This window comes from Lagopus muta, chromosome 6 (genome assembly GCF_023343835.1).
Source record: "Lagopus muta isolate bLagMut1 chromosome 6, bLagMut1 primary, whole genome shotgun sequence".
In the NCBI taxonomy this organism is placed as follows: Eukaryota; Metazoa; Chordata; class Aves; order Galliformes; family Phasianidae; genus Lagopus; species Lagopus muta.
The window spans coordinates 10,160,526-10,187,035 of NC_064438.1; the positions used below are offsets into that span (position 1 = coordinate 10,160,526).

General features: G+C 42.0%; 2 protein-coding genes across 8 annotated transcripts in view; one reads left to right on the plus strand and one right to left on the minus strand.

Annotated features, from left to right (window-relative positions):
* Positions 1-261: 261 nt before the first annotated feature.
* RIC3 (RIC3 acetylcholine receptor chaperone) lies at positions 262-26,004 on the plus strand. 3 transcript variants are annotated; one of them, XM_048950038.1, is made up of 6 exons: positions 262-395; positions 3,818-4,038; positions 5,273-5,351; positions 6,755-6,848; positions 10,461-10,606; positions 11,676-26,004. In XM_048950038.1, exons 2-6 carry the CDS (start codon positions 3,844-3,846, stop codon positions 12,167-12,169), a joined length of 1,008 nt encoding a protein of 335 aa, XP_048805995.1. In that variant the 5' UTR covers positions 262-395; positions 3,818-3,843; the 3' UTR covers positions 12,170-26,004. The 3 variants fall into 3 exon arrangements, with proteins under 3 accessions (XP_048805995.1, XP_048805996.1, XP_048805994.1); XM_048950039.1 differs by having other exon boundaries at positions 273-335; XM_048950037.1 differs by lacking the exon at positions 262-395 and adding an exon at positions 1,088-1,328.
* TUB (TUB bipartite transcription factor) overlaps positions 12,487-26,510 on the minus strand; it is a 135,502-nt gene continuing 121,478 nt past the window's right edge. For all 5 annotated transcript variants that reach the window (XM_048950031.1, XM_048950033.1, XM_048950032.1 and 2 more), the window contains one exon: positions 12,487-26,320. In XM_048950031.1, coding sequence (XP_048805988.1) covers positions 26,187-26,320 — 134 coding nt within the window. In that variant the 3' untranslated portion in view covers positions 12,487-26,186. The remainder of the gene's footprint in view (positions 26,321-26,510) is intronic.

The following is a 26,510-nucleotide window of genomic DNA, read 5'->3' on the forward strand; positions in this document are numbered from 1 at the left end:
ATCATGCTGATGACTGCATGATTACCAAGAAAGATTTTGTCTCAGTGAAGAGATCAGTTGTGGTGATGATGAGAGAATAACAATGCATTTGTTTCGCAGATTTAATTATTTGTTATTGGATTCACACATGTGTTGGATATCACATGTTTCTGATCAGGGTGAGGCTTGTTTCAATGCTCCTACCCGCTGACTTTGCCACTTTAAGCACCAACAGCTGGTGGCACGGTCAGGAAATAAGCACAGTGAGGCACTGAACTGATAGTACCAACAACTTTTATTTCCAAGAGCAGCAGCGGGGAGTGCCAGAAGTTCTCTTGTGAGGAATGTGAGAGCTGGTGAGTGAGTGACTGCAGAGCTGTGGAAGGAGACGGTTCAGCCAGGTTAATCCAATAATGGTGAGTGGGAACCTGTCCAGGGGCTGCTGTGTCCGCAGGGCCAAGGTGTTCAATAAGAACAATTACTGGAATCATCAGCCCAGTGCCAGTTGTCCAGGCAATGGAAATGTCTTCTGTAGTAATTTAAGACTCTGTGGTATTCTGCTGCTGCAGTGGTCTGCAGTGCCAGTCAGAGCAATTCTTCTCTCAGCTTAAGCCTAATTAAAGGGAACTCTTGCGTAAAGTGAGTTAAATTCAGTAGTCACAGCCCAGACCCACAGAAAATAGTCTAATTCAGTTACAGTAATATAGTGTAATATAAATATAATGGAAATACAAAACCGTATAATTTAATTTGACGTGACTGGCAGTTTTTTTGCTTAAGTTGGTGAACACGAACTAGCGCAAGCAACACTCTGCATTGATGTGTTATTCCCAATGCAGTGGGAAGGCAGCTTCAGGATAGACCCCAAACATTTGTAACGACTACACTTCATCGTAGCGCATTGAATTAGTTTTAAACGCGCTCTGGACCGTCCCTCATCCGCCCTGCGTGCTGCAAGGCAGGGGATGATTCCATATGAGGACGCAGCTGGTGGGTCAGAGCCCAAAGCAGCCTTTTCTGCCGGCTTTTTTTTTTTTTCCTAGCTGGAAGCACCGAAGCTCTGACGAGGGCGGCAGCGCGCAGCCCATCCCCGCGCCTCGCCCCCTCAGCTTCCCGCCCGACGCACGCGCGCGCCACTCGCGCCTGCGCAGCGCCCGGCGGCCGCCTAACAGTCCGTAACGGCTGCCCGGCGGCCGCCATGGCGCCCTCGACGTGCCGCAGGGTGGCCGCGGTCTCCTGCTTGGTGCTCTGCGTCTCGCTGCTCCTGCCGCGGACCTTCTTGTCTCGGGGAGGCGGCGGCAGGCAGGAGCCCGGGGCCGCGCCGCTCGCAGCGCCCACTGCTCCAGAGGGTAAGAGGCCGCCGCCTGCCGCGCTGAGGCGTAGCCGGGCCGCTCCGGGTCTTGCCGCCGCCGGCACGCGGCTCTGCGCTCCCCGCGGCGCTGCGCGTCGGGAGGTGAGCCGCCGCCCGCTGTGGAGGCGTGGCGCGGTCATCCTTCCCTGCGCCCTCTGGGCCGCGTCCGTCAGGGCTGATGATGCTGCTGAATAGGTCACTGTGTTGAGAGCTGTGTAAGTGCTGTGCTGTGGCTATCCTTCAGTGGTTGCTGTGTGTTCTTGTTCTGAAGGAGTTGAGTATAGGCTCAGGCACGCTGCAGATCCACAGGTTTGTAATTTCATGCATAATCTCGAACGTGAGAAACCTAAATCATAGCTAGTTTTTTTTTGGTAGCACGTCAAATACATCGCTCTTAGGTGCTGGCACCCACAAGTGCCCACTGTGCAGCACGTGGGCTTGGTGAGGAGTGTGTTGAGGCAAAAACCAATAACCAACTGAAAGCAAATGCCCCAAGTTATTTTTCAGTGGCATTTGCTGATTAATGATGTTGTCACCTGTTCTGGCACGGCCTGCTTTAATCACTGCTGTTGTGTGGTGTCTGATCAGCCTTAGCTAAATGCTTGAATTAGATATAGCATGAGTGCTCTCTCCATCATCAGAAGAGAGCTCAAATAGTTTCCTGTATGGTGTCAGAGGTATCCATACCTCCCAGGTTATTGTGTCCCTGGATCAGAAGAGCACTCAGCTCATCCCGTGATTGGCTGCAGCCCCTGACTTCAGCTGAGGATGTAATACCTCATCTCATTTGGCCAGCTTCAGACTAGAATTTATTGTCTGTATTTTCAATTTGATAGCAGGAATGTCATTACACCTCTGCAGACCAAACTTTGTTTCACCTGCAGTTGGTTTTGAGTGGAAGAATAAATCTTGATTGAGCAGTTCATATCTCTTGTCATTAACTGTTCCCTTGAGCAACCTGCTAACTGTGGCTACCTGCCAAAAACTTCAGCTTCAGAGACTTGAATAGTGTAATTCTTGAAGTTAATAAAATACTTAGTGCAGTCTTGGGGGGGAAAATGCTTCCAAATAAGCATCTTAAAGTTACTGCCACTTGTTGGAAATGCATGTTATCATAGGGCTTTTCATTAAAACAGCTTGGAAGTAGTCTATTTATAGAGAATGTTAGGCATAGTACTCTATAAATCGATATTCCAAGAAGAAAACTGTTCTTTTCCCCTATAATAGTTTAACACATATTACAATAACTCACTGTGGATGTGCTGTGTTGTGCTGGAGTACCAGAAGAATGCAAGATTGGTCAGACAACTTATTTGCCCAGTTGGAATTTTGTGTAGTGCATACCAGATTTCTTTTGGGTGGTCTGAGTATTATCAGCTGATTGGTTGTTGTGGTAGGTTTACTTTAGCTGTGTTTAAGCTTTTCTACGTTCAGCTGAGCCTTAATATTGCTGAAAGATGAAGAACTAAGAAGTTCTGACATTATACTGCTATTAAGCAGTCGCATCACCTATGCTGTGTTAGGGCATTAGGATCCTGTCATAGCACGGGTTAGGTTGTGGAATTGACAGCGGCATCCAGATGTCTGCATGTTCTCATTTATATACCACATATTTGGCAGCTCTTTTCACACGTGGCAACTTGCATGTGCCATTGATTTCCTGTACGGTTTGTATGGGTTCTTCACAATAGAGGACATTTCAAAAAGGAGATCATTATAAAAGTTCAAAATCAACAAGGACCTAATGCTAGAAGCCATTAAACTTCCCCGAGAATTATTTTGATAATCAATGTATGCTTTTGCCTCAAATTAATCCATTTAAGTACAGGTTCACCTTTGCCAATTATTTTCTCTGTTCTCTTTTTTTATTTTTTTTCCATGAATAAAGAATTCTTGCATGAATGTAAAACATTTTACAAAGGTTACATTTCTGCTGTAGCAGTGAGAATTTCTTGTGAGTAAGGTGCTTTGGTTTCCGTGGTATACTTTGAATAATTCACTGCAATTCAGATGCACTGTAACAGTTTCCTCATAGTGAAGGCTTAGTTAGTCTGAGAGCATTCTGGTCAGTGGGGCACGCCTGTGTGGTTTCATTGAAGCCTAAGCAGTCAAAAAATCAGTGTCATCACCTAGAAGAAAAATGTTTTAATAGTGGGACATCACAGATTATTGATATCACTTCCTAATATGTTTATTGCAATTTTCTGTGCTTTGGGAATTTAGCTATGGTGGTGTTTCCTAGCAAGAACAAATGCTAACACAATGTTGTTGTCTCACTTCCAGAAGAATAACTGCAGATGGGTACTTGCATGAGTAGTTAAACTGAATACTGAGTCTGCAGATATTACTAATGGTCTTGCAGGCTATGTTTTCATAACTGGGGGTGCATTTATAAGAGACCAGCTGTACCTGTTTGAGTTTTGGACTGCATGTAAAAAGGTGAAAAGTAACAGAAGAAAAAGAAATGGTTGCTGTGTTTTATTGCAGGGAAACTTGGTCGCTTTCCACCAAGGATGCATTACCAGGCAGCTCCCGACAGCCGCGCTGCCCCTCCTTTCCCAAGGTCTCACCTTGCTGAAGCAGTCGCCAAGGCCAAGGGTGGAGGAGGTGGTGGAAGTGCTGGTGGAGCTGGGAGAGGTCTTGTGGGGCAAATCATCCCTATATATGGATTTGGCATCTTCTTGTACATCTTGTATATCTTATTTAAGGTAAGAAAATTGAAAATAGTTGAAAAGTCAAGAGTGTAACAACTAAAAGTGCTCAAAACAGAAATGTTAGTCCTATTTCTGTACCAGGTCTCATCTTGGCCTTGCTCAAAAACATACTTACCTTTGACTGGTACTTGGAAGATGGATGTATACTATATAGTTTTTGCCATTGCAAAGACTGTAACTGAGTACAGCAAAGTGTTGCTATAATCCTGTGTTGGCCTCTGACGTGAGAAAATTGTCAAGTTTTTGGTTTTTTTTCTGCTGGAAAATATGTATGTCTGGTCACAGGTTAATTTTGAGTGTACACAGAGTGTTTTTTTATAAAATACTGTGTATTATACACACTGTATATATCATGGATTGCAATATGCATTTAAAGAGGGAGAGATGGGGTACCGTTGTTGAATTCCTTCTGGAACAAAACCACCCTGCTGGTGAAGAATGGGAGTTGTAAGGTTGCAGTGACCACGCTGGAACTAACCCAGCTGAGGTGCTGGCTGAAAGTACAGCCCTAATCCCAAGCAAATGTTTTGCACGTGATTTGAACTTCAAGCTTTCTGTGACACAGATGTGCCACGCGTGTGGGTGATGACAGCCAGCTGCTGTGGAAGGAAGAAGGGGACAAAGTCTTGCAGATCATGTATTTTTTTCCTTTGAGCAGGAGTTTAAGGCAGACAGATGTTCATAGAGTTGAGCCCACTCCAGAGAGGAGGCAAGTCCCAGGGTAAGGGCAAGGTGACTTGGGTGAGCTGATCAAACAGGAAGAGGAAAGAAATAGGGAGCTTGCAGCTGCAGAGCCAGGTGGTATTGTTGCTGCATGTACAAAGTTGGTAAGGAATCAGTGGCAGAACACATGAGGGAGTCAAGTGGGGTCACTTATAACTCCTTCAGAACGTTTCACTTTTCACATTTCAAAACAATAATTTCTTCCCTCAGATGAGCAGAATAGCTATAGAATCAGGCCCTTTCCTGCAACAGATAAATATTCTAAAATTATGTTATGCTTTCTTTATGCTTCAAAATAAAATTTGTTCCAAATATCTAGGAATTTTCAGCTCAGAAGATCTCCTAGGCATCTTTCGTGGTTGTCTGTTTTTGCTGCTGGGGATGTTTTTCTGTGATTATTTCCTAGCATAATTTTAGCTTTCTGTCCTTTACTTGGTTGCTTTTGGGCCTCGTATATTGCTATTGCTGTAACTCACTGAGGGGTTGGTTTTTTTTCACTTATCAGCTGGCTTCCAAGGGAAAAACCACCCCTGGAGAACGGAAATGCCTTCCTGCTGCACCTGGAAACATGAAGAGGAAAATCAGTAAGTGCTTTTCATTTCTAAGTTGTACGTGAGAAGCCATTGTCTCTGTATAGTCACAGTCTCACTGAGTTCTTCAGGTTCTGGACATGCTGTGAAGCTGTTCTACTGCGTGAGGAGCAAGCCAGAAGAGTCTCTGTTAAAGTGAATTACTGCCCCATTGCTTTCTAATCTCATCTGGCTGATGAGAATATATAATAGTGCCTTGAAGCTATTTGCTGCAAAGCTAACATGACCAATAATTAGCAAATAGATAAGAGGATGTCATCTATAATATTCCAGTAATAACATATACCATGTTCTTAAAAGCTATCTTCATATTTTCTTTTTTGAATGTATGAATTCTTAGCCATTAGCAGCCTCTTCCCTACTTTTTCCATGCCCTGTTTGCACTGCTTAACTTACTAGCGACTTCAATATAAAGAAGGCAGGCAGGATTCTGACATATTTCTATGATTGTAGCTAAACATCAGTGAGTTAACAGATTCAACTATTTGTAGATATGTATTAGCTATTAGTTACCCATCAGTATTTAAAAGTGTTGTGTTTAGCTGGCTAAATTGTAAACAGGAAAGAAAAGTGTGTGAGAGCTTATAGAAAATGCTAACAGTAAGAACAGTGAGCTCATGCTCTTCATAGCTGTAATTAAGTTATACAAAACCTGGCACTACGTAACACACTTGGTGTGCAGACTGTTTTCTGTGCCCTTGTACTGCATCGTGCTTGGAGATTCAGTGCAAATTCTTAACAATGGTAACTGAATATTTTTCTCTTAATGCACGAGCGTCCAACCTTCTGGTTTGCCTGGGCTGAGTAAGAAAATTGTCATGGAGAAGTTGCTCTGAAAGTAATGCCTCCTGTTTATTTCCAAGGAAGATGCAAGAGTTACAAAGAGTGCAGTAACACTGGCTGAGAGAACAAATCCTCAGCTATGAAACTCTTAACTCTTTCAACTAAATTACAGACAGTACGGGTGTGCCCAGGCGTGTGCACGTGTGTCTATTACTGTACTGTGGACGTTTTTTTTCTGTGGTTGTACCTTCTAAAGCAGTGCTTTGTTCTCCAGACATCATGTGGTTAGCTGATGTGCATCCTGGGGAGCCTGATGGATGGATAGCTTCCCTGCCTGCCTTCCCACACCCATGCAGGGTCACGTTCCACCAATCCCATGGTAGTTGTTCTGTTTGCCTCACTCACTCTGCTTATTGGGTGGAGCCATTGAAAGAAGGTGCTTTCTGTGTGTCCCGTTATCATTGGCCAATGCTTGTCACTGTTACACCAGGAAAAATCTGTTGAACTCTTTCAGCTGTGTGTTTTGGTTTCCTTACAGTTTGCTACCTGTGATAAAGAGACAAAGGTTTTAAAAGCTCCCACTGACAGATCTTGGGATTTTGTTCCTTTTACAGCTGACTATGAGCTCACCCAACTTCAGGAAAAGCTGAGAGAGACTGAAGAAGCTATGGAAAAGTTAATCAACAGAGTAGGCCCTAACTGTGACAGGTATGCTTCAAACAACAGCATTTTAAGGAACAGTTATTTTCTGACTAGGAATTGAATTTTCTTACATTGGCTATGCAAAAGTAGCATTATAAGTTCTACTTCAAAGTGTAGAAATCTAATTTTAAGCATGGTGCTTTTTGTCCTGCAGTCTTTTTTTCTCAAGGCCAATATTTATATAATAACTAATTCTTTCCAACTTCACATTCCTTAAACAGAATAACAACCAATCCTTACCCTCACCGTTTTGAATAGTGCATTATTTGGAGGATAACCTCTTCTTATTTGGAGGAGTGTAGACAGCTATGTCTAAGCTGAAAATGTCTATATTTAAAGTATATAAAACAACCTGTTTTATGTCACTGAATAATTTTCTGAGTGATTCCCAAGAGAAACATTTGTTTTCTGGTGTTTTCTAGTGCTATGGCTTTTTTTTTTTTAATATAAATGCTTTGATAATCTGTGTACATGTCTTAGAATTTCCATAAATTACATGTTTAAAGGCAGAATTGATAATAACATGTATGATAATTTGGTTCCACTCCATAACCAGTAAATGCATGCATTTGCTTAGAAATACAAGAGAAAAGAGTGGAAAGATCAGGGTTCAAACATATATTATGTTTATTAATGTTTGCTTTAAACTTGAGAGCAATAGTCTGCCTTGGAAGGAAATGTTGCTAACAAGTTTGTACTTATTGTAAGAAGTGTAACAAGGCATCAGCTTGGTAATGCATGACTGCAGTGTCTGGAAAATGAAACGCCACAAGTACAAGGCAGTCTGCAAGCAAAAGAGATAGCTTGTAACACCTAACTTCTCCTGGATTGGTTGGTGATTCGATTTTAAACCACTCTTTAGAAACAATTCTGTGCTGAACTTGCCTGTTAAGTTCATTTCGCTGCAAATCCTGTCTTCTCTGAGTAACCAGGGCCTCAGCTGCAGTGTCCTCAGCAAGGCAAGATGCTAAATATACCTGAGTTAGGCTGAGTTTTAGTGGGAGTCCCTAAGCTACCTTGTGTCTGCTGGTGAAACAGGACACTGTTTTGACTATTTGACTCACCTGCTTGGAGAACTTAGCAGTGTTTTATACTTACCTTTAGGCTGCCAGAACTAGGCTTGTATGCCTCTCAAATACTCAGGATAAAATATTTTTTACTGATCAAATGAGTTTAGGGTCCAATGCAGTATTTGTTCCATTCAGTGCAATTGGCTGAGAGCCTTTATTTAGTAATGCTTCCCTTCTTTGTTCACCCAAACTGTTTATATACATGGATCTAAGGACCTCGGGGGAAGTCAGAAATGGAATCTCATAGTGAATTTTGAATGTAGCCTCTCTTTAAAAGAGAGAGGAGGGCACCTCTAGATGGAGCAAACAGCTGTTTGTTTTCTTTTTTCCAAATACACCCAAGCTTTGAAGCTTTTGAGGAAAAGAGATGGTACTCTGTGAGATACAGTTTGGGGGCTATAGTGCATTTTAAGTAGTGATTATTTCATTGCACCCTGGTAAATCTCCTGTATACAGGCAGCCAGACATCTCATACATTGCAAGCATCCTACAGCTAAACCTTCCTGGAGACTTTAAGTAGAAGCAATGCATGGACTTTGATTTCTCCCTGTTTAAGGAAAACCTGTGTTTTAAATAAGATATCTAGAGGGGGAATGGATCTCTGAAACGCTCATGGAGACCTTGTGCTGCAGTAAGAAAGTACTGCTTTCCGTTGGGAATATTCAGCATATTAAGAGTTCTGATATGAAATGCCACTGCTTTTTAGCTGCAGCGATCGATCCTGTTATTTGTGCTGGCATATCTCTGCACTGTGCTAACCAGACAGATCTGTCTGTCTTTATCCAGGTGATATAGATTCAAATTACATACACTTCTGTCTAGAAAAGGAGGATCAGTTTGGCAGTTCTATTACAGCTTCTGTCAAAGGCAGCTAGCTGATGAAACCATTTATTTTCACGTGCCAGTTAATTCGCATTTGGAATTGTACATCTGCATAACCAGGCTTTTGAGAAGATGCTGCCTCACACCTTCTCTTGTTCTGTGCAGCAAACTGCCACGCAGCTTGATGGGACTCAGTGTAACCTCCGTGTAGGGTTGGGGCTGTATCAGCTCTACAAATTGAGGGCAGAGTGCCTCTTACGGGAAGCACAGAGCAAGTGGCAAGGACAAGATTTCTGACACTTCAATCTTTATGTCAGCAAGACAGTTCCTATCTGGATAGCTGCTGGTGATACCAGTGGCTCCTGAGCTCCATTCTGTAGCATGCAGTGGTGTGTGTAACCGTGCACAAAACAAACTAGCAACGTGATGCTGATCTCTGTTGTTACACCAGTACGGCACTGCTGCCTTAGTGGAGTAGCCATCATGTCATCGCCATTCCTCTGTGTGTAGCGTGAGGCATCCATTAAGGTGCTGATCTATTCACAAAGGTTAATAGGAAGAAAAACTGAAGAGTGGATGCTGCAAGCTTTTGAGAATTTTGGCACTTATTAAGAGGTTGATGTAGATATTTAGCATCTAAATCCAGAATCATTAATCAGTGCTCTCTCCATCTCACCCGAGTCACTGAGCAGCTGTTAGAGGTGATCTGTCTGATGGCGTGGAGATCATCAGAGATCATCTGTCCGACCTCAGATATGCCTGCAGTTCAGCATTCTGTGCGTGATGAGAGCCACACTCTCTGAACAACTAGAGGTTGTAGGTCCTGGTTAAAACACAGCAGGATTCAAAAGTGAGCCAGAGTAATGCCTCTGTCCCCTGAGGGCCTGGATTGGTCCTTACAGAGAGATCAAACATCCTCTCAAGAACAACACGAAACACAAGATGAAACAAAACCAGTCAGAATCATTTTCACCTGAAGTACAGCCAGTGATCTGCCTTGCTATAACCCACTGAGTGACTTGCTAGAGCTCGGGTCACCACTTTCCAAAGACTAGTTTTTGCAATAAGATTTTCATGAGCTTATTTTTTTTTAATAGAGAAAATAGCATGTAACAACTACATAATCTTATCTGTTGGAATCGCTTTGTTGTAACAGTAATTGCTTCACCTGAGGAGTAGTAATCATTTTAGAATAATGCTGTTATCGCTAGTGGTAATCACAAGAATCAGCCACGTAGAACCAGGGAGAATTACAGTTTGCTTTTAATCTGATAATCTGTCTTCTCCCTCTCTGATTCTAAAGGGCAAGTTAAAGTTAAATGTAACAACTTCTTAGCAGTTTTAAGCCTTCCTGCTCCTCCACTTGTGCTCAACCAGCATCATTGTTGGATTTGCTCAATATTGGTCCAACTGGCTGGCTTCTTATTGAGGCCTTGCAAATCCAGTATCTTTAAGGGTGATAGGACAGCATTGGACAAAGTTTTTGTAGTGTCTTCTGTACCATGGGATGCTAAGTCTGCCTGCGTTGACCTGTTTAAGTTTGCAGGCTTTCTAGATAAATGGATAAACCTTTTTACTGAGTTGAAGCGCAGACTACAAGAATGCTGATCACACTGCATCTAGGTTTCCCCTGACTGTCCTACTCACAGTGACAGTTGTGCCCAAACTCTGTAAGCAATTTGCAATAATCGTGGACTGAATTCTGTTGTCTGATGTTTTCTACCAGAGCTCAAAATGTTACAACAGACCAGGAAAAAAGGTTACTTCAGCAACTCCGAGAAATTACTAGAGTTATGAAGGAAGGCAAGTTCATAGATGGCATCTCTCCTGAGAAAGAAGCTGAAGAAGCACCTTACATGGAGGACTGGGAAGGTAAGCAAGAGCCCTTTCTTTCCATTTCCCCGATGAGGAAAGTTGAGCAGGGCTTACTTGTAGTCTGAATTCCTTTCGAAATCTAACTTCAGCTTTCTTTTTCAGAAAGCAATGTTAAAAGCTTTGCAAGAGGTGCTTTGTTTTCCCAACCGTAACAGGAAAAAAAAATATTCTAGTGCAGCCAGCATTTCCTTTAGCATAAAGTCTATGCTATCTGCTGCCAGAAGTGGCAAATGAATATTCACATACACTGCCAGGTCTTGGCTGCTGTAGGTTCATCTTTCCCTTTCTTTGCTGGGCTGGATTTCATAGAAAATTGTAGAGCCCTTAGAAATCAGAATCAATGTGGAAAACTTAAGTTTTTACTTTTGATTTGTTTGCTCCAGTTCTGTAAAAGACAACTCCAGGAAGTCTGTTAGAGATCCTTAATTATAATGTCCTTTCTATTCCTTATTGTTTACTTCTTTCAGAAATGTATTTTCAAGACATCCCAGTTGAGCTGTTTGCTTTCAGAATTCTAAATGCATCTTTATGCATATCTAATTCCTTGCTCCTTAGGAAGCAATGTTTCCTAATATAAAGCATAAACAGCTGCCTCAAGCTCTGTCTTCTGAAGTCAGGCTCATGATGCGTGTTTGGTACAGAGCCATTGACTCATATCTGTTTTCCAGCTTTATAAATAATGCTTTTTGTCAAAAAAAAGTCTGTAAAGCACAAATAATGCTATGGACAAGAACAAAAGTGGGTATATTTAAAGACACCCAGTTTTCACCTATTAGCTCCCATAGCTTTCAGCAGAGCTTAAATACTGGCTCTTGGAAGTCTGGGTTGAAATCCTGGCTCCCTAAAAATCAGAGGAGTTTTGTCATCATCTTCCAAGAAGTGGTGGTTTGCACGTGGTTCTTGCTGTGACATTCAATGCTGTTGTAAACACATAGCCTGAAGTAGATGCCAGTTATGCTGTCAGTGCCAAGAATGGTTGTTCTAACACTTCTGCATCCATCACTGAAATTAGTGCTACTTTTATGTGCTGTTAACATTTCAAGCTGCTTGTCACTTCATTCCTAAGGTTACCCAGAAGAGACGTATCCCATCTATGATAACTCAGATTGCTTTAAGCGCAAACAAGACACAATCCTCGTAGATTATCCCGATCTGAGCCAGCCCTCTGCAGAAGAACTGGCAGAAAGAATGGAGGGCATGGAAGACGAGGAGTACCTGTGCAATGAAGCTCTGCTATCTGATCTCACCATGGGAAGGGACAGTTATGATTCAAGGCAGAAAAAAGATGAGGTAGCTGGCATCATTGAAGGGGAGAAGGACCTTCAACGCAGCCAAAACACTGAGGAGTGCTGTTACTGTTATGAGGAGGAGGATGATCCTGCTATAATAGCAGAATATGCTGTGTTTCATTCTGGGAGCAGCAGCGAAGCGGAAGAGGCAACCTCAGAGGACCTGTTCATGGAGTTTGAAAATGAAAACGCAGCAGTGAAAAAGCAAAAAGCCAGGGATTCAGATGAAACAGGCACGCTGAGAAAGCGCTACACAAAAGGACTTGAGTAATAGTGACAATATGTGGATGCCATCTAAGTGGTGACAGTAAAGGTCAGAAACATCAGTCTGTGTGGTTTTTGTCCCTAAAGAACAGTGCTTTATTCTCCTTGTACTAACTTCATTCCCACAGTAACAGTCACCTGGTCTACCTGAACTGGAAGCCAATGCCTTCTTTCATGCAGTTCTTCTCAGCTCATTGCTGCTTTGCAGAGAGCACTTTGTCATTGCTTTTAGGGACTGATACATTGAAGCAGATCATTCCATTCATGTATTTGTGTTTTTATTTCTTTCCAATTTCTGAACAAGCAGTTCTTTGTTTACTCTTGAACAAGAAAAAAAAATCTTTTCTAAAAAAAAAAAAAAAAAAAAAGAAAAAGATCAGTGTGTTTTCAGTTATGAAAATTAATCAAACTGAGATACATTGAAGAGATTCTTAGGAAGCAGGAGGAGAATCCCAGCTCACCAGGACATATCTTGAGTTTGGGGAAAGAATAGCAACAACAAAAAAGGCATCTTTCACTACACGCTTGTGTCTGGTTTGTTGTGCAGTGGATATCTGCCATTGAGGCATCTCTTTTGCTTTTGTTTTCGTTGATTGGTTTTCCAGGTTACAACTGCAGTCTGATGTTTACAGTGCGTATGTTATCCATAAAGAATCCCTACTGTAGGAATTAAAGAATAAATAACAGGAATAAGTTAATGATGGTGGAAGAGAGAAAAGGATAGCGAAAACATATTTGATACTCTTTGTTACTGGAGGTGTTTATCTTTTAAAATAATTTTGTAGACTTGATTGTATTTATTTATTTATTTATTTATTTATTTCTCTGGACCTTCAACACTCATTCTCTCTTTGCCATGGCAGTAGTTTGACCTCTGTCTCTGAGCAGGACTTGTGTTCTCTTTGCTGGGAATCCTGGCTGCACAACTACAGCATGCAGGACCTGATACACAGTGTTTCTGTCTAAGCCAGACTCTCTGCAGGTGAGAATACCAGATCACATTTGTCCTGCTTTAGTCACTGTCCTTCAGCTGGAGCACATCAGCTGGTATCGGTCACTCACAGGGAAGGCCATTTTCACTGTGGGCATTTCTGGTTCTTCTCTAGACATAGTCAAGCTAGACTGATACAGCTGGATGACTTGCTAATCACAGCCTTTATTTGTTGCCTTTCCGGTGTTAAGAGACAGATGAAGGCTGTGAAGGATGTAGCAGTAACCCAACCTGTTGCCATGAGAAATAAGAATGCTCATGTTTGCTGCACCTTTTAGAGATAGATTTTACCTGTCTGTATAAATAATGTGCTTATGTTGTACTTGAGATTCCAGCTGCTTATAATGGTATGTGAAATTTTAGAAGTTTGGTTTCATTTAAATTCATGCAAATCTGTGCGTTTAATTGTGTGCAGTGTATGGAAAAGTGGCACTATGCATGAAATACAAGGTAGAGTTTTTAGCTATGTACACTGAGAAGCTAAAATGTAGCAAGTTGTTATGCATAAGGAACTCCAGGCTCCAGAGTGTGTTAGCTGTAAATATACTACAGACTGCAGTGAAACACTCTTGCTGCTGCCAGCTCTACTCATTACAATCTTCAGAAGTCACTGGTTGTGTGTGTTGCACTGGATGGTTCATACATCTGTGGGACAGATGTTCCCGGTGACCTTCTGGTGGGCAGTGTGTCTGTACTGAATAGGCTGACCTGGCCTTAGAGACAGCACTGAGAATGAAGGCACAAAAATGTAGATTGTATCTTGTCACTTGTGAGCACTATATTAGCAATGCCCCAAATACTGCAGTGGTAAACCCAGTAGCCAGGCTGGTAACATGGAAACCTCTTGAAAAACAGAAAGGGAGATACACCCCTAATACCATAAATTTACTAACAGCATATTTTGTTATGATGAAGGAGAATAAGCGATTGATAGTAAACAAAGAACTAGATCCACATGGCTAAGGGATAGCCAGCATTCTAAGTGGCATTGGCCTAGCAGTTCTGTTTTCTAAGCACAGTGGAAGAAGTATAAGGTTCCTGCTGTCAGGCAGGACCCAGCAAAGTTGAGAGTTGTTTCAGCTGGAAAGCAGAAATGCCAAAGGGAAGACTTACCCCTAAAAAAATGGTTTTTGGACTCAGAGGTTGCTATGTCAGCTTGTAAATCTCAGTAAGGAATTTGTCAAGCACTGAAGGGCTGTCTCAGCCTTTTCTCAATGGAAACTGGGGGCAGAGGCAGCTCACCACAGTAGCGGGGGGGCACTTGTAAATCCTAGCACTGTGATCTGAAGCAAGGTCCTCAGCTGTCCCCCAGGGGTGGCCTACCAAGAGGCCATAAGTGTTTCAGCATGTCCTTTGGTGGCAGTTAAATTCTTGTATCAGCAGGAGAAATACCAAGAAATTAATGAGTGTGACAATACTGTGCTACCAGTTTAAGAGCAACAATTTAATCCCTAAATCAAGACTGAATTTTGACCTTGGTCTCTTCCAATCTCCCAGTAAGAAAAAGTTCCCTCCTAGTGCAGAGAGCAGTTAGGACTGCTTGTGATACCTGTGACACACAGCTAATGGCTTCATATTCCTTTGCAGTGCCAATAGGAGAAAATGATACTAATGCAGGGTGACAGTGTGGTGCCAAAGAGTCTAAACTGCTCTGGCTTGAGGTCTTGATCTCCTTGGCAGCATCCAGGGTACCAGGAAGTGCTCTTAGGACACAGCCTGTGATACCTCATGCAGCAGCTTAACAGCAGCCTGCAAAATAATACTCTTCTTGTTCATATGACACTGCTTTTCTTTCCTTCAGCTTTCCTCCCTCTCTGAAACAGAAATGTGCATTTATTTGTTTTAGAAAATCACCTCAGAGGTTTGTCCAGCATTCTTAATTATAAGTAGCTTGTTTTTAGTGAGGAAGAGTTGTAATTAGAAGAAGAGCATGTTATAAAATTGCATTCTGCAAAGAACCTCTATTAGACAATAAAATGAAAATCATAGGGGAAAACATCAGTGAACTCTGGACTTGGGGAAAAATGCAGCAGCTCTGGTCTCCCAATGAAAGCAATTGGGCTTAGTAAAAGTGTTTGCTCTTTTACTTCAAATGTTTCTCAAAAAGATGGGTATAACTTTTATTAAAGTTAAATGAACAAGATGTGTTCTTTACCTTAGATATTCTGATAAAACTATTGCCAACACAGAAGTGCTAGTCATTCCTGGGTATTTTTAATGGTTACAGATGAGATCAGAAAATAAGGCAGGAAATATGAGTGTTGGTCCCAAAAATACACTGAGAAGGATTACTAACTAATGTTTGTAGAACAGGCAGACGTAGGAAGTTCATGATCTGACTCACTGCACCAGAAATTAGGGTTTTTATGTTGGTTTCTTCTTTTCCAGCTAACTGAGAATCTGAAAATCATGATTAATTTTGAGGTCACATAACAATCTAGTGCAGTAATCATAAAGTGTTTTTACCTGCATATCAAAACATTGTTTATAACTTACATATCACTAGCACTGGACAAGATAACCAGTTAAGAGTTACCGAGTAATCTGTGTTTCAGTCTTTTTGTACAACCAGCTATGCCAATGGAAATGTGAGTCATGGTAAGTCATGCAGCCTGAGTATGCCATGTACTGGGAAGGTTGTTCTAGCCAAGTGATTTTATTCAGCTTGGGAGCTTCACCTGTTTTAGGGAGGGGCAGATTCCTAGAAAACAAACAGGCAGCTGACATGAGGCTCACTTTCCTCAGTTGTCTTTCCAGGATGCGTTAAGTGCAGCCCAGCCCCTCCTCTCTGCTGCTACCTGCTGTTGCTTGATGCAGAGATCACTCAAATGTACATTATTCCCAACAGAAGAAATTGTGACTCTCCAGTTAGTGAAAGCTTTTAAGATTCTAAAATTGTTCATTTCTAAAATGATCTGTGCTGAGGGCCTCTAGAGCTGTAGTCAGGAACTTGTGACTCCAGTTTGAATTTGCTGTGTCCAGTGGAGAGATGGGGGACGTGTCTTTTCTCTTTTCCCATGGTCACTTGAGGCCTGGTGGGGTCACTGGGATTGTGCAATGGATTATTCCTGCCTAAGCTGTTCTTTGCTCTTGTCGTTAAAAATCTCTAGCCCTGGCTTCTCGGACCGCTTTTCAGGCTACATTTTTTGCATACATAAATATTAGTCCTTAACAGATAGTGGAACTGGTAACAGTATTGAGGTTGCAGGACTTGAAGGTGTAACTCCAGCAGTAGGGACCTAAGACAGCAAATACTGGGTCTCTGCTTGGCCACTGTTCACTAAGGATCTCATGGTCCTCTTCATTTTCCTGAGGTGTGTCCAGATTGCAAGGCGTTGAGCGTGAAGTTCAGCAAAAGCTGGCAGGATGGAAAGGTTACAGAGCTGGTGAAGTTGGGACCATAAGGAGTTCGAATTCCTAATCTAGAAAACCTCTGTATTCCATGTAGGTAATTTGTTAAGGCATTTCTGATCTTAGGTATGATAAGACATAGTTGTTTCCAACAAATGAAGTTTAATATTTCTATACAATGTTCTGTATTAACAAACAGTGACACCTCTGTGACATAAATAATGTAAATGATGTAAAAAAGAAAAAAAGAAATCAGTCATATATAAAGATATACATGCAGTAAATAAACACATTACTCCAGAATTCCAAAGAGTTTCTTTAAAAAAAATTTACTTTAAAAAAGCACATTCCTGCAGTTTTACCTGAAACTTCACATAGGTCTCAACCAAAGGGAGATGCTTAGCTATTCAGAACAGGACAAGACATCTTGTGCAAACAACTGTGACAAAGTGGAGGCTTTATGAAGAGAACATGGCTGGTTCTCAGGATTATAAGACAGTTTTTGTCCATTTTGATCTTTTCCATTTTTAAAATTCCATCAAACTGAAGGAAATCTAGACTATAATGGACTCCCATTTTCTTGTATATCATTGGTTTATTTAAGAAAGGCAAAGAGATGCATTAGAAAATGTCTACGGTTGCAATAAAAAGAGAAATCACACAACTGCTTTCTCAGTGTATGGGTACAGAAACATCCCTGTAGAAGTTACATTTTCTACTTGGAGAAGTTTAAGTAAACAGGTCAGAAACGAAGTTGTGTTCCTCGTCACAGGCAGATACAGTCCCAACAAATGCTAAAACATTCATTTCTGCAGCTCCTCGCCAACAGTGCATCTTTCAGCCCATCTCTTGCTGGATGAGAACAGTGTTGGGAAGCTCAGTGGCTGCCAGGAACTTTCAGAAATGTACCATGTCAAAAGTATGGGCTTTCTGAGATACTGCTGAAGGTGAATCACAGAAGGGCCTGGGCTGAAAAGGACCTCAAAGATCACCGAGTTTCAACCCCCCTGTTTTGCGCAGGGCTGCCAACCACCAGACCAGGCTGCCCAGAGCCACATCCAGCCTGGCCTTGAATGCATCCACGTGTATCAATTGCAAAATGTCCCCCACTGGTACTTTTGTATTTCTTCCCTTGTTGCCCTAAAAAGTTTAAGAAACTGTTCAAAAAGGAGACACAGGAGCCCTGGTCTTGTAATGATGTTGGTACAGATGGACTGACTGCCAAAAGGAAACGCACACAGTTGACCACCTTAAACACAGACACTTGTATGAAGACCATATAAGAGAGTTTCTTTTTTCAGCTGGCCCACGTAAAGATTTCACTTGTTCAGAATGGTTTTAGAAGAGGAATCAAATGACAGTCTTTTAGGGGTATCTTGTGATAATTTTCTTGAAAACAAATTGGTAAATTATTCCATTCTGTCAGTGCAGACAGGGGAAAGGAAGGTCAATTAATCCGCAGCTAAGACTAATAGAATTTTAAGGCTATGTAATGTGTGTGTGTAGAACACACAGACTAGCAGGATGTACCTTTGGAATTCTTGTGCATGGTCAGTTATTCAGTTATACCAGTTATACTATTCCTTCAAACATGGACAGCTATTAACAATATTTTGTTTTTCTAAATGCCTCAATTAATCTCAGTAATAACACCAAATAATTTTATGGCATGCTTAATAGAAATGGTCAACTTCTTCCCTGGCTGACATTTTAGATACCCTTTTTAGTATGAACGAGGTACAGGCAAAGTCCTTGCTTCCTGCTAAGCCCCTGTGCAGAAGTCTGTATGCCAATAATGTCTGGTTTCTGAGAAGCCTATCAAGAGGAAAACATAAGGACTCTTGAGGAGATGTGCACCTATGGCACGATGGAGGGATAAAAGAAGCTAGATAGAAACTTCCAGTTACACGGCTTTGGATTAATCCCTAATGTGAAATAAATGGGTGAAAATGTCATCATGATGAAATAAATAAAGCTCCACAGGAGAAAAACAGTCGCTACGGACAAACATAATGCAACAAAACCAATGACCACCACAGTCTACCAACAAGAACTGAAATGCATTACTCACTCGGAGGGATGCCAAGCAGGATGTTAATTCTCTGCCCAGAAATCACTCTGCTGTCATTCCCCAGCACGGAACCACTGCCTTGCTTGGGTGCTGCTGCGTCTCCAGACCTGTAAAGGCAGCTTGTTTTCTCTTCAGCTTTGTTCCCTGCTTCTGCACTCCTCTGACTTAACGTTCCTTTGGGCTTTGGGCTGAATATAGTGCAAGAGCTATAATGAAGTGTTATCTTCTGACGTGCAACACAAACGCCTGGAAAGTTCTACAAACCACAGGTCCCAATCTGTGCCTTCGGAAGGCGCTATTTCTTCAGGATTAGGAGAGCTGTATCTCAGCGGCTTCAGTTCTGCAGGTTCTTTTCTAAGCTTCCATGCACAGCTTTGCAGCAGTGTCCTCTGACTGGCGACAACACACAGGGTGGGAAAGAGCACACAGGGAGAACATGCACAGTTACATGGCGGAATGACAGTAAGCCATGTAATGGTGGCACTGCTTAGTGATAAACCCATCCATAACAAATATGCTGTGTGCACGTTTCTGTACATGGTGGCTGCTTGCATGAATGCTAAAGTGGGCGCTTGTCCTCCAGATCCAGGCAGATAGAAATGAAGAAGAAAAAGAGAAAGGATGATTATTTTCTCACTAAAGAACAGGCACACCTGTGATGGCACTGTAAAAGTAAACCTGATTATGCTGGCATACTTACATCGTGCTCTTAACATCTTGCTCTGTTATACCACTAAAGCATCACTTTTAGCATAGTCCCAGGCATCTACAACAATCCCAGGAAGCTTGGATTCATTATGCAGCTGTCAGTTATGCAGAGAGGGCTGAAAACCACTACGGTAAGAAAGAGGACTTCAGGAATGAGGCCTGTAGTGTGCAGGTACTGAGCTTTGTGACTGCTTCTCAAGGAGGCAGCTATTAGAAGTGCTGCACTGTATGCTGTAACCACCACCCTGAGAATACAGAAAGGAAAATCCTTTTGCAGATGCTCTCCAGTGCCTCGGCCAGAAACACACTCAGTGCCTTACATTCACCAACAACCTTGAACCGTGCAACGTGACGAATCCTCCCGCTGAGGATTATGCAACCCGAATTAAAGGCCACCCTACTTTGAAAGGAGAACATACACACAGGGATCTAACACACTTTAATTCACTGACACAGGTTTTACCAACTTTCTTGAGAGTCCCCATATGGAAAAACCTGTATAAGCTTGAAACGAGAAAATTACAGATGGATAAATGTCAGCGATCGTAAGTGAAAATGATGAAATCCCAGTAACACGTACTGCTAAGATGCTAAAAAGCAAGAAGGGATTTGCAGTGATGCCAAAGAAGAATTCACCCTCACAGACACCTGCTACATAATCAAAAAGGCAGAATAACCAGTGCTGTTGTCCCAGAGCCTCGGGCTGATAGGCCAAACCTGTCACAGTGTCACTGAATGCAATGGCTCCAAAATCCAGAGCCATGTTCCGCACTCAGCTTTTGACGACAACCCTGTTACAGTGCTTGTAACACTAACCATCACTGCTGTAGCCCTACTTGGAACTAGATGTCTGTTACAATACGTGGCATTTGTTCACATTCAGCCTACGCAGCAGCACACCCCATTTGCCTATAAATACAGTGAGAAGTGAAACAGAACCTCACTGATTTTTGCTAAGTGAAAGTAAAATCTCTATGGCCCAATTTAATTGAGTTGCCGAGCAGCTTTCCTGTTCCTGACACTGACACAGCCCTCATCTTTGTTCTTAGATGCCATCCTAACTTCTAACATGCATGAAACTTGATTTTAGCGTAATTATTTCAATTGCCTGACGAGAATTTTCTGTTTGTTTTTTTTTTTAAGGCTGACACTTACTGACCTAATAACAGATTGCCACCAAGATGTATTGAAAGATAGTGCAATAAAAAAAGCTGCCAACAGAAAGCTCCCTGAAAGCAAAGTGGTGCCACCTGAGCAGGGAGGTCTGTATGGTCAGACCTAACCCGAGATCCTGATGCAGTATGGGACAGGGCCAGGAGCTGGCTGCTTATGTGAGAGCCCAGCATTGAAGACAAGCTTAAGGAAAGCAAATCCTGCAGAAATGCTATCCAATCTGTAAGCTTTAAAATTAGCTGGATTTTAATGCTAAAATCTATAGGCGGGTTTATAGCCAACATTATTAGTTTGAGTAAGTTCACTCTACAAATTACTGATACTTCTAACGGCATCGTGCCAGCCGGGCTAACCTCAGTAGAAAACACAGAGTTATAGGGACAAATGTGGGGAACAGACTGTGCTGTAAGCATCCCATGTGACTATAAGGGTAGCCTGAAGTTAGGAGACTTGTTTTTTATCAGCTGTGCACGATGATGGAGTCAAAGCCTGCCCTAACCACAGTTTGAGCAGCTGAGTCACATCCAAGGAGGGGGGGGGGGGGAATCATAGAGAGTAATTTTCAAATTGCTGCTATAGATGTAACCTATTTATAAAGTGAACTTTTTTTTTTCTCCTCAAGAATGTAAGCATATTTTTTCTGAATTATGTCCTTTTCCTAAAGCAATTTAGCAAACCAGCATACTGCATTCGTTAAACAATTTCAGGATGCTAATTCAAGTCTTCTCATTGCCAGTATGGATAAACATGCCCTTACTGAAAAGAGGGAATCTAAAATTTCAAGGCAGTTGAAAACAACATAGAAATGCATTATCATCCAATACACAGGCATCGTTACTGGGCCATCATTCAATGCAAAACACCAACAGTGAGAGCTGTGCAAATCCTTTGCTCAGTTCCCTGGCAAGAACAGAAAGAATATTTACACAATTAAGTCTGAACACTTAAAGAGCAGAACCCCAGAAGGTATATTTCATATGAAGAACAGAAGCAACACAGGTTCATAAAGTAGCACATTATCTGTAGTAAGATTAGTTCAAGGCTTATATATGTAATTCTTTCTTCTAGTAATAAAAATAAGAGCATTTGAAATACCTGAGAGCTGTCAGCACCTAATTCTAGTAAAGGTGACTGCTGTTCTGTCCTGTGCTGTCCTTATTTGCCAAATAAAGATCTTTTACTGGTGAGGATGTGCTTCTCCAGAAAAAGGAAAAGCTTACAAATACAGGTGTAGGACAGCAATGTGATAGCATGGGGGAACTAGCTACAATTCCAGAGGATCAAATATTTAGAGGTAAAAATGGAGGTCTAACACTCAGCACCCATAGAGACCTCAGTGATGCCTGGGCTTGTTCAAAGAAAGTCCTCCTTACATCTTTGTTTATCCAAAGGGAGCAAAAACCCAGAAGGTCTGGCACTGGTTCTCCACAATGTCACCTGAGTGCACAGTAACGTTTTTCAGTCGTGCAGCTACCAGATTTTGGGAACAGCTCTTTCCACCAGATCTCTTTCATTCCCTCGTAAGGATGCGATCTGTGGCACTACGGTAAGGCAACGTGAATAGTGAGATCTGCCCAGTCATTATAGCAAAACCATCCTTACAGCCTTCTTAGCATCAGAATCTCTAACAGCGTGCTACAGCATCCCTGTTTGATGGGATGAGTGCACCTTTATGTGCCACATATCCTACAAAAGGAACAGAGTGGTGTTTAGCTTCTAGAAAACAAACTGTTTTAGGGCACTGGCACATTTCAGTTCACAGAATCGCTTTAAGCCTTTTGAAAAGAAAAATAAGGCAGCACTACAAAGGGAATTTGTAGAACAGTCTGCCTCCAGGCTTGTGGACAGCTCTGCTCATTGATCTGCAACCAGTGATTTGGAAACTCTGGTTTACCCAATGTTGACTGAAAGAAATTGCGATTACATTTTAGGCAAGCTTTTCTATCTGCTTCTTTTTAATGTGTTAATTTGCTCCACTGAAAAGCCAAAGGGCCAAATTGCCCCCTGTGATAAGGCTTTTATTGTGGGAGCATCACTGGATGTGCACCAAAGGCATTATTCATCTGTGGAGAGATCACTGAGGAATATTGTCAAAATAAACACTTTTGAGTTGCACGTCCCTGAAGAAAAGATAAAGGGATTGTGAACAGAATGAGGAGGAACAGAACATCGGAGATGAAGAAAATTAGATAAAGGGCCAGGAAGAAACTGTTTGATGTATGCAGAGTGACAAGTTAGATTAAGAACTTCATTAAAGCATGCAGTATTTGCCTATAAGCAATTCAGGCAAGGAATTTGTTTACAACTCTCTGCCAAAATCAACAGCAGCTGCAAAAAAAAATCAATAGCAAGAGTTTAAATCATATTAAATTTACTGTATCCAAACACTCATAGGACTGTGTGAAGGAAATACACAGCTCGGTGCCATTCTACTCTTTGTCCCACTGAGTAAACAAGATTATGTTCTGTTGCACATTAATGTGCAGCTCCTCCAGAAGCTACAGCCAATATGAGTATGCCACTAAATACTCCTGTGTTACTTTCAGATGCACATATGTCTGAAAAATGCATACTGATTCCAAGATTTACTGCTGCTGTGGAGGACAATGTAACTGTGGGGACTAAGGCATGACTCAGACAGAACCTGCTGCGACTTTACTAAGTTAGCAGAACAAAATCTGCAGATGTGCTGGAAAACTTGTAATATCAGCTGGCATTGCTAAGCAGCAGGGCCCTTCAACAAAGTGCCCACCAGAAATCAAACAGGTGCTAGTCCAAATTACAAGCAACTGCTTCTGGAGCAGAGGGCAACGGTCAAGTGAAGGAAAGGAGCACTGCACTCAACAACCATGAGGAGTCAGGGGTTTGGCAAAGACCACTCAGCACAAATCTTGCTGTTAGTCCCAGGTTAACGCCTCCCTGTGGTGACCTAAATTTACTGTGGGGCATTTCTTTCTCGGCAGCACGTTGGCTGATGTCCCTGTGTGACTGATTCTGTTACGATGACGGGAGTTTGAGGCACCACCTTCCTCCTGGCATGCTTACAGGTTAAAAAAATTCCTGGCCTGGAAAGAATACATGGCGAGAGTGAGGTTACACAGTGTGCTAGCAGCAAAGCTATCCCAAGATGCTGAACTCTGCCCTTGCCCTGCCCCTTATTCTCACCCCTGGGCACAAGCTTCCGTGCCAGTTCCCTGTGGGTCAGGGTGTAAGCGAGACCACTGTTAAGATCTGGATTAAAAATAACCTCTCCTTAACCAACTCTGCTCTCAAAGCCAACACATTGTATATTTGCACCACAAGACGCTTAGCTACTTTAACAGAGTTTTGTGCACAGCGTGGCAGAAAACTATGTGAGGTGTCACTTTCCCAGGCTATAAAGGCAACACAGGAGTGGTGATCACAGAATTAAAGCCACACGTTCAATCATCCGCATGCTGCAGAGTTCTTGAAATCCAGAACAGGCCTACGTACCAGCACCAAGAATTCCTGTCTGCCCCTTTTTTGCAGTAGCTCAAGCAAAAATTCTGCTTTTCACTGGAGTTCATTTTTGAAGACTGGTGGAAGGTAACCAAAGGCATAAGGGCCCCCTCTGTTAAAAGCCAAAGTGAGATCATGGATGAGGATGTGAGGCAGTGGGAAACCACAGAATACACAGAAAAAGAAAGCATCCATGTCCAAAGTGCTCAGTATCAGACATCAGCTCATGACTCATCATTTTGAACATTCTTTGAGGGAATGGACTGCTCTTTTCTCTCAACAAAAGGTGCCTTTCCACTTCATACCACTGTGTGGAAAAGCTTCTTGTAAAGAGATCTGAAAAAACGACAGAGCCTCCTGTTATTTACAGATGACATTTGACAGGCTGAGTCCATCAACAACACACTCCTCAAAGCCAGCAGAGTTTTCTCATAGAAAAGAAATATTAGAAAAAAAAATGTCAGCATTACTTATTTCCATCCCTTATCTATCTGCAATTTTCTTGCCAGTATACTGGGAAAGAGACCTGAAGGCAAAACGTGAAGAAGACAGAATATTTCTTTTATTAGTTGAAATCATACAGTCCAGATGGCGCAACCACTCCTTATGGCCTGCCTCTATCGTATAAAAGGAGCTGACAGCTACGAGACGAGCAGATTTGATCTCATTTTCTCCTTATGTAATCTTTGGTTGTGCAACCAAGTAAAGTCCATAAAGAGTAAAAAGGTGGATCTGAGTACACACAGTATAAAATACAACTGCTTTTGCTCTTTACTCACATTTCAATACCTTTCTGGTCAACGACATACAGATCCTGTTACTTCACGTGTCATTGGCAATTACGTTATATGGAACAGTGGCAAAAAGATTCTCTTTCTTTTAAAGGTGCTTTATGCTGTGCTTTCAGTTGCAGCTCTTGGCTTCTAAGACATTTAGGGAAGAAGAGAAGCTTCGTTCTTCGCTTGTGTTTTGAAATGGCATTTGTTTACATATCCCATTCAAATGAGAAAAAATGAGACAAAAACCTCACCCTATTTTAAGCTACTCGGTGTCCTTCCAGCATCTGATTTGTATGCAGCGTACGCTACGTTCGCCTAGAAGGATTCAGCTCACTAGCTGGCACGTTTACATCACAGAACAGCATACAGTTTCAAATGGTTTCAGGCATCATTACAATGGGAAGTAAATATGAAAAGTGGTTGTTGCTGAAAGTTCAAAAAATGCAGTCAACAAATAGTGAAATCACAAAAGGCCAGACAAATTTAATAAAATATTTCCATTTACCTTCCTCAGCTTTACACAGCCTCCTTCAAATAAGAAGATTCTCTGCAGAGAGCCTTTACCCAACTGTTTGTATCACTTCATACAAAATATGGCTGAATCACCACAGCAATACAAGGCTATAAACTCCCAGCACGCAACATGCCAAATTCAACGTACGTTACGATTTCTTGGCATCTAGAGCTTTCCCTTTTCTGTACTCCCCCATACATTTTCATTTGAAACAAATTAAAAAGCACATAGATGTTAAAACATAAAGACAGCTTAGAATTTAAGTGACTTGTGCAACATTATTTTGTGCTTTCTACTTCTCCTTTTCCTCCTACTGTGATTAAAATTCATCATGCCCTTCTCTACACGTACAATAGTGATACATCGAGTTCAGTCCAGATAGGTTTTCAACCCTCAGACTTGGCCGTAAGCTACATGAGATCCTTGCAAATTCAAAAAAGTGCATTATTTTTTTGTTTTTTTTGTGATCTTTCTTTCATGTTGGATGAAGTGAAGATCTGATTATTCGCTGTAGGAATGCAACCTTGAGGTACGATTGCAGCCTCGGAATAATTCTTACAATGTAAAAAGAAATTTGTTGAGAGCGCACTTTCTGGGTTTAAAAAAGACACACCGTTGTAACGGTGCTACTAGAGCCACAGTAGATCATGGCACACCTCCAGAACATAATCAAGGACATGAGATAGAACTTCTATTTACACAAACTCGAAGCCGCTTCCAGAAAAACAATATGACAGAAAAAGAAAAAAAAAAAAAAAAAAAAAAAAAAAGGAAAGCAATATTTCCTGAATGTCCTGAATTTTTTAGAAGGTTCCTTTTAAATTTCTCTCCAGCAATCCGGTGGTCCTCCACAACTGCATTCTCCCTGACCTCAGTACGGACCATAAGTGACAGCGGCAGGGATTGGGAATCATACGGCAAACCGATTCCTCTGAGAGGACGCTCTCCCACGCCCCTTTACTCACAAGCCAGCTTGCTGTCAAAACTTGAAAGGGCAATAGCAAAGGCTTGTAGAGCGCACATTGGGTAGTTGTAGTCCATGGTGAACACGTCCTCAGCCACGCGGCCAAACTGCATCACTATATACTCAGCTGCAAAAAGGCCACAAGAAGCGACAAAGCATTAGTTTTGCTTGCAGCTCTCATGAAATAAGCATACATGCAACATCCTCCTCTGGCCCAGCTGAACAAAACACAAACTCGCTCCCGTCAAACTTCACAACACGTAACTCGTGAGAGTGGGTGTGGTGATATCACAGGGAGAAGCAAGGATAGGCTGAGT